The 17204-nt window shown below is 36.3% G+C and overlaps 2 protein-coding genes across 6 annotated transcripts in view; one reads left to right on the top strand and one right to left on the bottom strand.

Annotated features, from left to right (window-relative positions):
* LOC128682027 (uncharacterized) overlaps window positions 1–9458 on the bottom strand; it is a 53042-nt gene extending 43584 nt beyond the window's left edge. For 2 of the 5 annotated variants that reach the window (XM_053766483.1, XM_053766488.1), the window contains exons 1-10: window positions 8992–9458; window positions 4976–5089; window positions 4740–4872; window positions 4153–4232; window positions 3600–3698; window positions 3245–3318; window positions 2164–2258; window positions 1349–1481; window positions 929–1071; window positions 305–427 (exon numbers count right to left, since the gene is read on the bottom strand). In XM_053766483.1, coding sequence (XP_053622458.1) covers window positions 305–427; window positions 929–1071; window positions 1349–1481; window positions 2164–2258; window positions 3245–3318; window positions 3600–3698; window positions 4153–4232; window positions 4740–4872; window positions 4976–5089; window positions 8992–9297 — 1300 coding nt within the window. In that variant the 5' untranslated portion in view covers window positions 9298–9458. The remainder of the gene's footprint in view (window positions 1–304; window positions 428–928; window positions 1072–1348; window positions 1482–2163; window positions 2259–3244; window positions 3319–3599; window positions 3699–4152; window positions 4233–4739; window positions 4873–4975; window positions 5090–8991) is intronic. The other 3 variants (XM_053766484.1, XM_053766485.1, XM_053766487.1) reach the window with 3 other exon arrangements.
* Window positions 9459–9840: 382 nt separating this feature from the next.
* LOC128682024 (uncharacterized protein) lies at window positions 9841–17119 on the top strand. Its single transcript, XM_053766480.1, has 4 exons — window positions 9841–10248; window positions 10777–10867; window positions 11392–11510; window positions 12267–17119. Exons 1-4 carry the CDS (start codon window positions 10107–10109, stop codon window positions 12434–12436), a joined length of 522 nt encoding a protein of 173 aa, XP_053622455.1. The 5' UTR covers window positions 9841–10106; the 3' UTR covers window positions 12437–17119.
* The last annotated feature ends 85 nt before the right edge of the window (window positions 17120–17204 follow it).

The following is a 17204-nucleotide window of genomic DNA, read 5'->3' as shown; positions in this document are numbered from 1 at the left end:
GGAGAGAGACAATATCATTTACTGATCATTGACGACCTCGGTGGCGCAGTGGTGAAGTGCTTGCCATTGTACCGAGAGGTCCCGGGTTCGAAACCCGGTCGGGTGATGATGGAAAATGAGCTTTTTCTCATTGGCCCGGGTCTTGGATGTTTATCTATATATGTATATGTTATAGAATATAGTATCGTTGAGTTAGTATCCCGTAACACAAGTCTCGAATTCACTTTGGGGCTAGCTCAATTTGTCCAAATATTTATTTATTTATTTATGGTGGAAGAAAGAACACTACATAGTGTTAACATACCGTGGTCGGGCACCAGCAGCCGACGCAGACGCGACAGATCCCAGCGCTGCGGCGCCGCAGCGTCGCCCGCACGCAGACGCAGCGCGCGCACGATGCCCACTGCTGTCGTCACCGACGACCCACCTGTGGGGCAGAACGTGTTCATCACCATATTCTTTGGAATAAATGATTTCTATTCTGTCATTCACTTCTCGTGAAAATCTTGGGCTGTTTCACCACTTTCCGATCTTAATATAAACCTAATTAATATAATATTATAAATGCGAAAGTAAGTTTGTTTGTTTCCACTTCACTACTACATATACTCAACCAATCTTCTTCAAATTTTGCATAGCTCTGGCCACCAGGGCGCATGGGTCGATAACTCACCTTGGCTGGGTCCCAGAGCCAACACCACGTACAGGATATATCCTTTACGTTCCTTTCTTCTTCTTCATAGTCGGTATTTCTCATGGCTGAGGGTCGTGGTCATTACGTGGAATGAAACACACACAACAACTTTCTTGTCATTAGTAATGGAGTGGTTTGCCATTTCGTTCCTCCAGTTCAGTGTTATTACAATGAACTGGTCAGATTCGGCAGTCACCAACGCCGGCCACCATAGCGCACGGGTCGATAGCTCACCTTGGCTGAGCGCCAGAGCCCACACCACGTCTCCGAGCAGCACACACACAGCATCAGCGTTGTTGGCCAACGAGAGGCAGACTCTGCAATGGCAACCGAACTGGACGAGGTAACCCCACTCCTCGTGGACCGCGTTCGAACTTCTGCAATTAGTTTGATAACATTAGTAAAATAAATAAAAACAAATTATATATATATATATTATAATATGTGTGTGTGGTGGTGGTATTTAGTGGATTTGAAAATTACTGAAATCATTTTTTTCTTACAATTTCTAATTATGTAAACAATTAATAAGAATAGTTTCCAATTGTAATGGTAAGATGATAAAATAAAGATAAAAGAAAGAGAGAATAGTAAGATTCCCCATTATTTTTTGAGAAAATTAATTACTCCGACGGCCGCAGGATATATACATACACGTCGCTGACACAGTCCAGAGTGTTGAGCAGCGCACAGATCTCGCACCACGAGTGGTAGACGCCCATGAGCCACTCCTGCACGGGGCTGAAGCGCGCCCGGCTGCCGGGGGGACAGGACGAACGCTCCACTTCTAGTACAATAATATACTTTAAAACCTTGCTCGTAAAGCTCAATATTCATAGGTGTAATTCATCTGCATTGTCTTCTAATACGTCGATAGTTTATGGGATGTGTCATAATGAATGAACACCACTAATGGAAATATGATCGAAATCTAGTTTCAGGATCAATTTTGAAATTAGGTTTAGGTTATTTTTTGACAATGACATTGACACTTAAGTTTTTTTTATGGACTAAGGACGAACTTTTTACATCTGGCAAAATAAAGTTTAAAAGAGTACTGTATTACTGTAAAATTCTTTCCATTCCAATAAGACCTTTGTATTGTCTAAGTTTTCTTGGTCTTTACATGACAACTATAGCTGTCTCTGTCTACGAAATAACATTTCTCTGACGACAAAAAAGTTTATGACGAAAATAAAACATTTATGTAATAAAGCATAACTAGCGGCCGGTCCCGGCTTCGTTCGGGTCACTATCTATTAGTGAAAACCGCATGAAAAACCATGAATTCCTTTTTGAGTTTATCGCGAACAGACAGAGGGACTGATAAAAGCTGGAGGAGTTACGCAATGGATCCCTATCCATTGCGTAACTCCTAATAAATACGCAAGGGATAGAAAGTACGAAGTAGAGGGTAATTTTACCCAGCAGTGGACACGCTATTAAAAAAAAAAAAGATTAGAACTCACCACAGACGTAGTGAAGCAGCGCGGCTTCCTCCTCCGGAGTCACGGGTGCTTCCTCACACTCCGGCACTTCGCTGTCCTCACACCTACAACAAGAACTTAACAGATCACGGTATAATAAATCTTTCACAACTAGTTACCAAGAAATTCGCAACGACCAAACCTTGTCATCTTTTACGAAGCAAGTAGTCTCATTATATTTTCATTATAGTCATTTTTAATCTATTATATATTTATTTATTGTTCTATAACAACAACATTTACTCTTGTCTGAATGTCTAGCTATATCTCCTATATGTTTTTATTTTATTATGGATTTTTTGTCTATTCAATTTATTTAATACTGTTAAATTTACTGCGCCCTCTTAGTCTACTTGTTTCTCTTTCCATCCAAAGGTTGGCCGGAAGAAATTGCATTAGCGATAAGTCCGCCTTTGCACTCATTATGTTTGAATATCTTGTTGTAACTTTTAACTCCTTTGTGAATAGTGCCATAGTTTATCTATCTATATAACAAACAGCGAAATAAATTTTCTCTTGTGATAAGATTTAAACGTTAATATTTAGAGATAAGTAAATCACATATTTTCACATGAAATATTATATTACTATTAGACAAAAAGCTTTGCAATTATATTTTAAGGAGAACAAAAAAATACTAAATGTCACTATTAAATAAAATTGATAGATTAAAGTGACATTTGCGATTATCGTGGTTCATTATGTCAATGAATTTATGGGTGAATTTCACGAGCGTTTGAACGCGGCGTGTTGCGTTTCATTAGTGTCCAACAATTTCTTTTAACAAAGAATCATTTTTTTTACATTAAACATTCATAAAATTAACATAGCAGCAGTAGTTTGCTTATTTAAAAAATAGGGTAATTACATTGATTACTGTCTATGGTAAAATTTAATAAACACTAGTGACAATCCGCGGCGAAGTTTTAAGACACATTTTATAACAGACAGCCACCCTTTCGTCGCACAAAAACAGCCAAGCGTTCAAGGTTTGTTTTTCACGCCGGGCTCCGGGCTTCGCGACGTCACAGCCACTGGAAGATGAGAGATAGTGAATACTCACGGGTCGTCGAGCTCTGCACTGTCCTCTTCCATCGGCAGCTCGTCGCGGACGTCCTCCTCAGCAGACGCCAGCAGCTGCGAACACGACAATGTAATGTCATACATACATTCAATACTAGCTGCGCCCCGGGGCTTCGCTCCCGTGGGAACTTTGGGATAAAAGCACCCTATGTGTTATTCCAGTTTATATTCTGCCCGAGCACCAAATTTCACAACGGTCCAGTAGATTTCGCGTGAAAGATTAACAAACATACATACACACATCTTCACAAACTTTCGCATTTATAATATTAGTAGGAGTTTTGTTAAGTGACACCTGCTCCGCCTTCAATTCATCTCATAACAAAGTCAAGTACCTGCAGGATGTCCTCGTGGCGGATGGGCGGGTGGTCGGCGGGGTCTGCGCTCAGCAGCGGCAGCAGGAACTGACCCATGGTGGGGGCTTCCGCGTCACCCTGACAACGTAACACATCATAACACAAATAAATCATTTATTCAGAAATTAGACCTTTGCAGGCACTTTTTCACGTCAAATTTTAAATTCTATAGTATTGTGTGGCTTGTCCAACTCGGGTACTGCCCAATAATAATAATAATAAACAGCCCAAATGAATTGAGAACTCTTAACGTATTTCATTTTAAGTTTATCGCGTTCATACAGACAGACGCGAAAGAGGGACGACTTTTAATAATATGTAAGGATTTGTCAAACAGCTACAAAATACTGGCATTTCGGAACGACCACTGCTTAGAAGAAATTCCGAAAGAAACTAATTTAAACAGTGTTCGCATAATCCGCCCACCCTTTTCCCGGCTTCCTGTAAAACCGGCCAGCGGTTTAGCAGTGACACCGTGACAGACATACATACTATCGCATTTATAATATTAGAATGGATTATGTGCACTAACCGGTCCCTTGTCCTGGTAGCCATTGCAATCGAGATCGTGTCCAGCGGCTTCCTTCAGCGACGAACTGTCTGACGAGCCAGCTGCAAAATCAATAGTACACATTACAAAGAGATGTTGTGTATATATGTATGTATCCCAACTAATATTATAAATGCGAAAGTAATTTTGTTTGTTTGTTATCTCTTCACACATTATCTACTGCGCCGATTGTTATGAAATTTAGAAAATAACCTACTCTTTATCCCGAAATTCACACGGGAGGGGTCAAAGGTTTCAGGTTCTTATGATATGAGTTTGTACACCAATATGACTCATATAGTTTTCATAGACCACCACTTGCTTCCAGTGAAGGAAAACATCGTGAGGAAACGTGCACACTGGTAGACAGTTTAGTTCCCTATTGTGTATGCGACTACCTGCCGCTAGATGGAGGTAATTAGTCGTAAAAGTCATGTCAGATGCCTTTAGGCGACTTGAAGAAAATCTGACACCAGTGTTAGCAATAACACACTCGATATGATGATTGTAACTAACATAAAATAGATCTCGTATTGTCACAAATAAAACACAAATCGAATGGTGCTCACAATCGTCTAGTTCGGTCCACTGGTCGTCGGAGTCCGAGTCGGCGCCGACGTCGGACGCGTCCGACACCACCTCCACGCGGCGCATGCGCAGCGAAGCCGCGCGCCGCGCCATCGCGCTGCGGCGGCGGCACATCTACAATTTATAAACCTTATAAATAAATAAATATTTTAGGACAAATCACATCATCACTTATGATGATGTTGTTGTGAATAAATAACATTAAATGGTGTGGCACCTCTCTCCTGGCGATGGGGCGGCGTCGTGCGGCGCGCTGCGGTCGCTCGCGGCGTCTCGCTCGCCCCGACCAGGATGAGGACGATGACCCGCTGCCGGAACCCCGTTGACCCATCTGTGTGAACATACAAGTACAACTTCATATGTTTCTTCTGGCAGAGGATCAGTTTATTATATTATATTAATGTACGACGATTTATCTCAGCAAATTATGACATTATCAATAATGTCCTATCAAAGATAGATTGGCATACCGACCTTCATTCTGAAGATATAAATGACATGGTGACCAAATTTTATAACATAATTAATAAAGTGATTTCAGACCATGTCCCAAACAAAACTTTGTATATTTATACACGCGCTTTGGTACTCACGCCCACTTATAAAAATTATAAGGGAAAAATTAAAATTTCGTAAAAAACGGAAAAAGTATGATACTTATTCCGTTTTTTAAGAAATTTTAATTTTTCCCTTATAATAACAAACAAAGTGATTACGATACATTTAAGTTATCATGTGAAAGACAAAAGGAGGTCCAGGTCAAATGCTATGACACATTTATAAGTAAATCTGAAAATCAAATAAAAAATAACAGTAAATCTTTCTGGAATTTTGTCAAATCGAAAAGATCTGCATCTGATTTTCCTGACAAAATGTTTTTAGACAATACTACTTCAAAGGATCGTGTTGGTATTTGTAATATGTTCAATGAATATTTTCAGTCAATGTTTGAACCTGAACTGGATCAGCCTGAAACCTGTTGAACCTGTCTCTATTAATTCTGTTAACATCTCTTTAACTGATGTTGAACAGCGTCTAAAACAAAGTGATGTAAATTAAGGTTGTGGACTGATGGTATCCCCCTTTGTTTTTGCAAAAGTGTCATAAAACTCTCGCTCTTCCATTATATCTCATTTTTAAAAAACATTATCAACAGGTATTATGCCCACTGTTTGGAAGCAAAGTTTCATCACACCAATTCATAAATCGGGAGATAAACATAATGTTACAAAAGCATTTGACAAAATTCCACATTCCATTCTTATTTGTAAATTGAGAAATATGGGAATTCATGGTAATTTATTATGTTGGCTTGGAATCATATTTACGGCAACGTAGTCAAGCAGTTTTTATTAAAGGTTTCTGTTCTACGTTTATTCCGATCACTTTAGGAGTACCTCAAGGTGCACATCTAGCACCCCTTCTTTTTAATCTGTTTATTAATGACTTGCCTGCTAGTTTTGTTCACTCTAAATTGCTATAATATGCTGATGATATGAAGGTGTTTAGAGTTATTAAAACTGAAACTGATTGCTGTCTACTCCAGAGTGATCTGGACACTCTTAGTAAATTTTGTAAAAGCAATTGCCTTTTCCTAAATATGAGTAAATGTAATGTAATAACATTTGGTAGAAAGTTGAACCCTATAGTGTATAATTACAATCTAAATAATGAAGTTATAAAGCATGTAACGGAAATTAGGGATCTAGGAGTGATTTTGGACTCAAAATTAACTTTTAATTCACATATTAACTACATCACTTCAACAGCATTGCTTGGCTTTGTTATTAGAATGGGTGAAGATTTAACGTTGCTCCACTCTTGTGCTTCTTTTTAATTCATTTGTCAGATCAATTATAGAATATGCATCAACTGTTTGGAATCCCCAATATAAAATTTATATAAATGACTTGGAGAAAATTTCTCAAACATTTGAATTTTAAAGTGTCACTTTGGTTTTCTGATGTGAATATAAGTTCAGTACATATGCCACTGATGGATCGTCATTCTGAATGTGAAATATATTTGTATGAACTATTAAATAACCTTGTAGATTCCCCATTCCTCCTAGTCCTCTACCAGCGCACAGTCACACATTATATTATCTACCTATACTAAAATTACCTAGTAACACATTTTTGTACAGAGCCTGCAATGATTATAATAAAACATATTATGAAGTAGATCCTTTTTTGCACTCTGCTACTATTAACAGAAACAAATTACAAACAATGATTGTTAGCAAAGATAAATAGTACCACTTTTATTCCACCTAATAGTTATTTTTGTAATAATTTTTTAGGGTTTTGGAGTAAACAAGGAACTTTTAATTTTATTTTTATAATGTTTTAAATATTATGTTTGCAAAATCTTGACCTACCAGCTCACAACATTTGAGTTAATTAATTGTGGAAACTTTACTGATGTGTGTGTTATTGTATTATTGATATTTTTATGTGTAAGGAGATTGTATGTTTCCCAAATAAAATAAAATAAAAAACAAAAATAAATTAAAATATTTAAGTAAATTCAAATGCAATAGTAAAAAATAACAAGTTAACAATAGTATGAAGCTTGGCTTGTTACTACATTTTATGTAGAAGAACATAGTTTACTTCAAGTGACAAATTGGATTTTCACAATTGGAGAAATATACCATTTTCTTCTTGAAGTTGTATTCCCCATGGCTCAGGGACCTGGTTGTTACATAAAATGAAAAGCACAGAAATTTCTTGAACACTATTAATGTAGTAGTTTGCCATTGCCTTCTCCATTGCACACACAAGTGTAATCAACATACAATCGTTCGGAAACGTGTAAAGTACAGGTTTCCGAACGATGTTTTCCCAGAAACAAGTAGTGGTTGATGAAACCTACTATATATTGGTCAGATTGATATACAAATTCACGCTGTAGAGTAGGATTTGAACCTGTAACCTTTCCATTCATAAACAGGCATTTTAACCATTACATCACCTGCTTCCTGACCATATTGAAAGTAGAAGAGTGAAAATGTGGGGTCATTTGATACAACATGACAACTTATTAAGAAACATAATGAATGGGTAGGTAAATGGTATGAGGGTTCAGGGTTCCAGGAACTAGTTATATATCAGACTAGGTATTCTTCCCGTGGTAATATTGAGATAAAATATAGCCTATTCATTCACCATTAGAAAGATAGTGATCTTGGATAATGTACCTTTCTAATGGTGAAAGAATTCTGGAAATCTGTCCGGTAGTTTCGGAGATTACCCCGCCTCAAACACACAAACTCATAAACTCACAAATGCTTACCTCTTTATAATAATAGTATAGATAGATTAATGAAAAAGTGAGTGTTGTCATTCAAACTTAAGATTATAGAAAATACAAAATGGAGCTAATCTGTGCATAGTCTGAAGGAGATGATTGCTTCTGGAGTATTCTAAATTCAGTGCATTCAATATGCTAAAAATGTATAGCTTTGTGAAGCATGATCATAAAAATCTACAAAGTTGTCTGTGAAGATCTAATTTTCTGAATAAACTTACGATTTCTTTCGATACTTATTTTATACTCTCACAAATTCTAATTAGATTATATTACGAAGTCTTCTTATTCAAATTCTTTCAGGCTTTGTTTAGTTAATCGAGTCACTTTCAAAAATATTTTAAATTGAAACTATATGTTTGTGTTTGATGCTCAAACTAATATACTCTACAATCTTAACCGCCAAAGACAAAGGAGACTGTAGACAACGAGGTAGCATAGCCGAATGATGAGCCATTTTCACACAACTCCCTTGCAAGGTTAGGTGGTGCATTTCTTTACGCCTCTTATCATATATTTCTAATGTTTCTTTCTCACTTCTGAAATATATATTTACCACAAATGAACAAATATTTTTTTTGCTTGATTATGTTACTGAATGAAGCACAGTTTTCAGTTATTAACATATCAATGAGATTAATGCAGTCGAAAGAGATAAACTGATCATTTTCAATAGTTATTTGGCCAATGATATAGACTTAGTGAAATGTCTATGAAAAGTGTGAACTAACCTAACAAAAAAAGTACGAATTAACATCAGAAATGAATCGACAAAAACTGAAACCGAAAAATCGACTTCAAAATTACCAAGAATGAAAGTTCATTGACACCAGGCAAACCATCGTAGGCAAGAAAAGTAAACAAGTACTGTGGGAAAACTGCGTGGAAGCGAGACGGAAGATATGCAATTTATTGACTTACGTTCACTGCTATTTCGAATAGCGATGGAAAGTCCTGCTGCTGGTCCCCATCTGCCAATCCGGCCAGGAGGCCTAGCTCCGCGCTGAGGTCTGCTAGCTCGGCTCCGATCCGGTCTACACGATCCGCGTCGCCCAACTCATCCTTCAAGATATCCCCGATTTCATCCGACACGGCAGCTACGGCTGAAGCCACTTCATCCGATGGCACACCCTCTTTTTCCAATCCTTCGCCTCCACCGGCGTACATCTCAGTTTCTTCTGAACTCTTTCTGCCACTGTGATCCGTACATTTCTCCATCGAAAACATTATTTCAAAACCGAATAACACAACAAATTCGTCAAACGAAACATCTAAAGTCACTATTAATCTTATCCGATCACTCGAACAGGTTAATTTCTGATGTTATTTCATGAAAAACCATTTTTTCATCGGCACCTGAATGTTCCGAACTTTTTGACAATACCAATATGGCGACGGTATTTTTAGGTACTTTTCTGACCAGTCGCAGGCGAATAACGTAACATTTTTTAATATTGCAACACTAATATTATGCTAATAAATATAAAAGGGGAGTTGAAGCAGTTTCACCCAAGGATGTGAAAGCGTTTTGAATTTAGTAACGATTTAGAATGTATTCGGTTTATTTTCAAATGAGGCGTAGACATATACACACACATGGGTAGCTATGGTATATAATATACCTAGTAGTAAAAATATATAAAAAATGAGACATCTATTTATATTCTATATTTATTTTACTATTTTATTAACAAAAATGAGACATTTATATTAATAGCAACACTTCTGTTAATAGTTTGTCAAATTGACATTCTTTGACATTGACTTGACATGACATTTGACGATTCTGCGCGAAAATAGGTTAAGTTCTATTTTACACACCAAATTAGATATAATTTTAAATTTAAAAAAGCTATAATGCAGGTAAAATGCCGCAGTGCGTTGCCCTGTGAAACAGTTAGTTTACTAAACTAAAATATGACTGCCTATATCCAATTAGCTTTAATTAGTAACCGTGCTTTATAAAAATATTTGCATAGGTAGTTTGAAAATTCGATATTACCTGGTTCAACCAGGAATAGGCAACCAATATAATAATGGCTGTGCAAAACAAAGTTCTATATGCTTTCCGAGGCTGGATAGCTTTTGTGGCTTTTATGGATTTAGGTACTGCCGGCCGGTCCTACATTGAAAGGCGGTCCTTCCTTAGTAATAATGTTGATAACGAACACTTTGACGGTAAGTTTGGAAATCTGAATAACCTTTATTTTATACTATCAAGCAGGCAAAGGCATGCGGTCAACCTGATGGTAAGTGATTACCACAGCCTATACCATAGCCTCAAGACCAGGTGTCACACGCGCGTTGCCTATTTTGTGGCCTAGAATCTTTTGCCACAGAACCCTGTAATTACACTGCTTCTCTTAGCCGTCTAACCAGAACACAACAACTGTAGAAATAGATGGAAAGAGGACAGAGTGAGGTAACCATGTAGAAGACCATGCATATGAAACTATCTGCATTAATTTGTTGGATAATGGTATCCATTTAATATCATACATAAAGGTATAAAATGCTGGGGCCCAAGAACCCAAGAACTTTTTGATGGAAGGTATTCAGATCCTGGGTGTACAAGCGTCATAACCAGGAATACATACAATGGTACAATGAGAATAAGAGAAAGAGAGAGACATGAATTTGCAATTATGAGCATTATTATTTATTAAAGACCGTCAAGTTTCTCACAACAAATAAATCTTGTTTCAGACGACTATTCGACATCCAGAATGCTGGGCATGTACTCGTTGCTGAAAGCGTTAGCTCTCATACACTGCACGCTATACATACATTACAAACCGTTAGTATCTGTTTCTCATTTACTTACTGAGTTTTACTGTTTGTATATTCTATATTTTTATATATGATAAAATTCAATTTCTCACCTTCTCTGTTTTTATATATGATAAAATTCAATTTCACACCTTCTCTGTTTTTATATATGATAAAATTCAATTTCACACCTTCTCTGTTTTTATATATGATAAAATTCAATTTCACACCTCTGTTTTTTTATATATGATAAAATTCAATTTCACACCTTCTCTGTTTTTATATATAATAAAATTCAATTTCACACCTTCTCTGTTTTTATATATATGATAAAATTTCGTGTGAATATAGATAAAGATCTGAGATGAATCGTAATATCATAAGCTATTTTTTTTAAATCTATTTTTTTCAAGGCTTCAGTTGCTTGGTGCGACTATGCCAGCAAGCTATTTTTCAAAATAAAATTTCATTTCATGACGTTCTGTGGTTAAATTATATGTAACCAGAATTTTTAATACATATTAAAAAAAATTTTTTTTGGGCTTGTTACAGGGTGGTGTCGATGGGCTACTGGTCTCTGACTCTGACGATAATAATGTACTTCACTGAAGCCTTCTATTTCCACTCGACTGACCTTAATTTTTATGTGGTTTTCCCGTGCATTCTCAATAGTAAGTACTGCCATTTGTCAAGTATCATGTTACTAGCAGCCAGCACCGGCTTCGTTGGGTAAAACCGTAATAAAAAATAGCCTATGAAGTCACTCTTGAAGGTTTTATCTCTGTGCTAAATTATATATCAATCGGCCCTGTAGTTTTTGAGTTTTACCCATCACAAACAAAAATACATATATTTTTCTCTGTATAATATTAGTATGGATTTACTGTTATTAAACAATCCTACATGTTAAGAATACTCGACTGTATGGGATATCTAAAGGGTAAAACTGGAACCTATTACTAACACTCCACTTTCCATCTGTCAGTAGACTGTATCTCATGAACCGTGTTAGTTAGACAGTTGAAATTATCATATATAATGTATTTCTGTTACCACAATAAAGAACAAATACTAAAAAACAAAATAAATTTCCAAAATATGCCCAGTAGATTCGGCTGTGTGTTGTCTGTCAGTCAGACACTCAGTAACGCAAGAGTTTAATATATGTTATTATTGCAAGTTAGGACAGGAACCATGCTTTTATTATATCCATAAAATAAAAAATCTGTATTTATCTTGACGATATATCAATCAATCAATCCTTGTTAATATTTGTTTATTTGTTCTCCTGGAGAATTTGATTCGGGTGATTTTTGGAGTGGAGTGGACACAGTAGTGTATTCGTTGAGAGTCAGTCTTGTTTGGTCTTGTCTGGCCCCCTAGTTTGGTAGTATAAAAAAAGTTAATTGTAAAATTTTTTATTGCAGTAATAACACTGCTCGGCTTGATATACCTACCCAGCAAGCTGAAGCTGTTCAGCAGCATACCAGGAGTCTCCGGCATGGACCGGGACCTAGAAGACGAGAACACACAGATCCTGAGACAGATGGGCAACTTCCGGAGGAGAAAGGCGCCTAATAAGAACAAACACGTGTGATATGTAAGGTATTTGCGACTCTTTCGTCATAATGTAATGTCGTGTTTAACTCTGGATCAACCTAGCGCCAGATTTTTATTAATTCCTTTTAATAGCGACCTCAGGAAATTATTCTAAACTAGATAATTGATTATATAAGTATTGTAGTTTTCTACTGGACACAGCTGCCACAATCAGTGGCCACAAAAACATTTTTTTTAATAGAAATAAATAGATATATAGGGACAAATCACACAGATTGAGCTAGTCCCAAAGTAAGTTCGAGACTTGTGTTACGGGATACTAACTCAACGATACTATATTTTATAACATATACAGGGTTACTGGTATCAAAACAAAACCTCCTAAAGACTACTTGGGTACATCAAAACAAGCAACTTTTATTCTACGACTTTTCGTGATTCGTATTTTTTTTTTTCATATAAAAAACAATCTTAATTTGCGATTCTACACATCTTAACTCTATGTAATAGCCGAGCAACACGAGACAGTGCAGTAGCGTTACGTAGCGGAATCGAACATAGAGTTAACGTTTTATAGAAAAGGCAAATTTTTATATTTATTACGTTTGGATAAAAGACGTAGAACAAAAGATGTTAGTCTCTATGTACCTTATGCGCCTTTGGAAGTAACCCAGTGACCCTGTATAGATAAACATCTATCTATTAAGATGATAAATCCAGTGTAGCCTAATCAGATTGTGCCCTAGATTTTAAATATAAAAACAAATGTTAAATATGTCGTGGTGGCGATAGGTCGCATGGGAGCGCCCGCTTATCCAAGAAGGTATACTATATCAGGCAGTATAGAAGATTGGATTTTTTTGACGAGTCTGTTACACATACCGTGTATCTATACTATTATTATAAAGAGGTAAGCGTTTGTGAGTTTGTATGTTTGATCTCCGAAACTACCGAACCGATTTAAAAAATTCTTTCACTGTTAAAAAGGTACATTATCCAAGATTGCTATTGGCTGTATTTTATTTCAAAATTCCCACAGGAGCGAAGCCTCGGGCAATATCTAGTTATATAATAGTATATGTTGACTAACTCTGTAAAATTTGTCCTTTATATGATCTAAAATTACCAAATTCAATGTGTTAACATTTGGCTAAAGCCTGGTCACGTATTGATTAGTGTTAAATATCTGGTTAGTCACTGATTAATGCAGGCTCAAGTATTTATACTAAACACTTCACACCTGCGCTTAACATTCGCACATGCGAACTGCGATTCACACTATTGTCACTCTAAAAAGCGGTAACTTAATTGTATTTCTGCTGTACTAAAATAGGGTTTATAGGGGTTGAAATAAGGGGTAAGCTTCTGTCCCGCCCCGGTACCCTTTTCGTGCGCAAACGGGTCGCCATCTGTGTCGAGCTTTTCTTAATATTCTCGGCATCTGAGCAAGAACGCGAACGCATGTAATCCTATCTCTTTTCAGCATTACAGTTGTAAAAAGAGACAGAAAGACATTCGTTGTAGACATAGTATGCTTGATTATAGTTAAGTTTCCCACTTCGCCTGCAATTAGAGCACCATAGTTTGTAAAAAAAAATAGTTTTTTATAACCGAAATATATAATACAAAAACAACATTTTATAAAATATTTTAGTAATATTAAGAAGTGTTCGGAGAAGTTGGGTTATGAATATAATAAATAGCATATTAAATCGTGTGTGATTGGCGGATATCAAATCTAACTAATATTATAAATGCGAAAGTAAGTTTGTTTGTTACCTTTTCAAGCTCCATCTACTCAACCAATCTTCTTGAAATTTTGCATACATGTTTGAGTTATGGAGGACATATGGTTCACGCAGGCGAGGCCGCGGGCAAAAGCTAGTGATTTATAATAAGCTCTGAAATCTGTTTATACTCCATTTGTTTACAAGTATTCAAAATCTTGATTATTTAAATATTTTTTTACATGATTTATTTGTTAATTTTTTACATGGTTGTTGGATTGTAAATATTTCAATTTGTTTGTTTAATTTGACATTATTTGGAGCCACTCTCACATTTCAATAACATGACGTGTCGAGATTGTTTTCATTTGTTTAAATACAAAGTATATGTATTTCTATCCCTTTCATCGGTAGCCCTCTCTTTCCGCGCTGAAAGGTATAACTATACGGTGGGTACACGTGATACCTATGTTTATACTTCGTAATACTCAAGAAAGGGAGGTCTTCTTAGCGATGAAAGAGATAGCAATACACATACCTTGCATCAAAAAGTTATTACTAGCTCCAGTACTGTTTAGAGCATCATTCTAACTAATATTAAAAAAAACGGAAGTGCGTTTGTTTGTTACCTCCTCATGCTCAATTAACTCAACCAATCTTCTTGAAGTTTTGCATTCATCGATTTTGACGTAGAATATTTAGTAGTTGACGTTTTGTACGGAGAAGGGCACATTTCATCCGGGAAAAATAACTGTTCCCGTGGGAAATTAAAGTGCGCGAAGCCGCGAGCAAAAGCTAGTTTTTAATACTTAACGTCCAGGGATAGAACACTGACAGACAGCGCATGCATATCAATACAGTTATTTTTTAATAGTTTTTCTGGTACGGTACCCATTTTATTTCTATCGATAAATCCGCCTGTGTGCCTTTTGTTTGTTGTTTGATAATTATTTTCTTTTGTATGTCGATTTGTTTTCAAATCCATTCCATTGGCGATTTTTCGAATTATTTTTAAACCCATTTTAGTGTGTAATATTGTCATTTTAAAACTGTACCTAATTGTAATTTTAAAAGACTTTTTAATCCGTTTTCTCATTAATTCTAGTCTTGTAACATAAGTCGATCGATTTAATTAAGTTAAAAGTGTTTGAATCTTATTTATACTATTTATTATTATTAAAGGCGTGATCCTTTAATAAAAAATTATAGCACACTTCTGACGCTCCGCTCCCCCCCGACATGGTGACGTTCATTGAAAAATGAGCTTTAAGACGTCCACTGCGGACAACAAATTAGCGGAAATTTCGCTGTCAACTCTAGTCTTGTCAATGTAAAGTATGTATATAGGGGACGCGTTAAAGCTCATTTTTCAATGAACTTCATCTTGTAGGGTAAGGACGGTACGGTAGAAGTGTGTTATGACTTTATGAAACCAAGCAAAACTATTATTAATATTAAAATGCACCACCTGTCCCAAATATTGTAAGTGTTGGTTGGTACAGTCAAGTAACCCTTCAAAGATATCTATGAAATGATTGCCCAATTAGCGCGATCAATCGCGTAATAGAGGTGATTTACGCATACGCAACATCAGGGACAGGTCGCATAGATAGCGTAATTTCAAACGACGTGCTTTTCGTAGTGACTTGCGATTAATTAGCAATAAGTACTGAAGGGAACTAAAAATGTTTAAAATATTATAATAAACGGAACCGATACAGATAAATGTAGATTCAATCGATTTCAATATTTTCAGTTTCCTACAGTTTTCGTTTCAATTGATTCACACGATACTTCCTAGGTATAGTATTAACACAGATATAATTAATTTATATACGTACTATAAATGCATAGATAAATCTCTGGACGAGGTACTACAGTCGCTGACAACAACAATGTGCCCGAACTGTTTTTGATAGTTCCATTGCCAAGACTTCTATCGTGGTACCGACCCTAGGTTTGATTAAATCAAAAATTGAAAAAAATTTCGTGATATTTTCGAAGACCATTGCTCGACCCATCCACCTTAATTTCTGAACATCCCTGTTAGACAGAGAAAACTATAAACAACGTCCGTCGTCTGTTCCGCTCATACAAGAGAAACACGTATTAGTAAAATACGAGAAGAAACGGGACAAAGTGCTTAATATATTTCACCCCTCATTGTGTGTCCGGTTTTACAACGCAATGTCCCATTGCTCCGTTACGTTGACGTCCGTCGACGAATCACTGCAGAACAATGTGATAATTGTATGAAATTTCGTCGCAAGTCAATGCCAGTGAGAATGCAATGGAGCTGTAGCTTGTTGCGTCGCAATATCGCAAATATCTTGCCGCTTTGTGTGAGGATGGGCCGAGAAATTGTATGGGAATGTTTAATCTCATATTATGACAACGGTAGCCGGGCGTTTCTCAGTGTTTCGACCGCTGCTCACGCGCTGTAATTACAATTTTTCAAATTTTAATAAACACAAGAATTAGTTTTAGAATCTGACTTTGAAATAATTAATCTATATTAGTACAAATGTCGATTTTGTAAATGATTCCTTCACCAAGGAAATTGATGGATGGTAATGACAGCGCGGCCGCAACAGTCGTAGACACGCTCTGAGAAACACCGGTTCCTTATAGTCTATAGTTTTTTTGTCAATTGCCGTCTCGCGCCTATTTGCCAAGTTATTTGGCATTTTAGAAAAAAGGAGCAGTAGTTTCAAAAAAGTTAAGTAGTAGTAACTAATTAACTCGAATGCGAAGTGTAGACGAAACAGTGGGATAGCGGACCCTGGGCTCCGAGGCTCCACGACTGAAGAAGAAACCGGGAAACGCTCAGACATGAGAGAGAGTTGTAAAAATTGTATTGCTAAACATTATTTGGGTGAATCAATTGAAATGATCTATGTGAATATAGCGAGCGGACCACTTTGACTAGTGCCATATCATTATAGGAATAATTATTGTTACATTTGAAAATAAATAAAAAACCCGTTTGAATATATTATTAGTTTTATTTACCACACCATTAATATCACCTAATTGATTATATAAATTACGGACGGCGCCATTGTATATAGAACAAGA

The sequence above is a fragment of the Plodia interpunctella genome, chromosome 29 (assembly GCF_027563975.2).
Source record: "Plodia interpunctella isolate USDA-ARS_2022_Savannah chromosome 29, ilPloInte3.2, whole genome shotgun sequence".
In the NCBI taxonomy this organism is placed as follows: domain Eukaryota; kingdom Metazoa; phylum Arthropoda; class Insecta; order Lepidoptera; family Pyralidae; genus Plodia; species Plodia interpunctella.
This window is presented reverse-complemented; position numbering and strand designations above follow the sequence as displayed.

Coding starts and splice junctions, on each gene's coding strand:
- LOC128682024 (XM_053766480.1), top strand. CDS start 10,107: ATGGCTGTGCAAAACAAAGTTCTATATGCTTTCCGAGGCTGGATAGCT. Junction 10,868..11,391: donor CTATACATACATTACAAACC/GTTAGTATCTGT, acceptor GGCTTGTTACAG/GGTGGTGTCGATGGGCTACT. Junction 11,511..12,266: donor TTTCCCGTGCATTCTCAATA/GTAAGTACTGCC, acceptor TTTTTATTGCAG/TAATAACACTGCTCGGCTTG.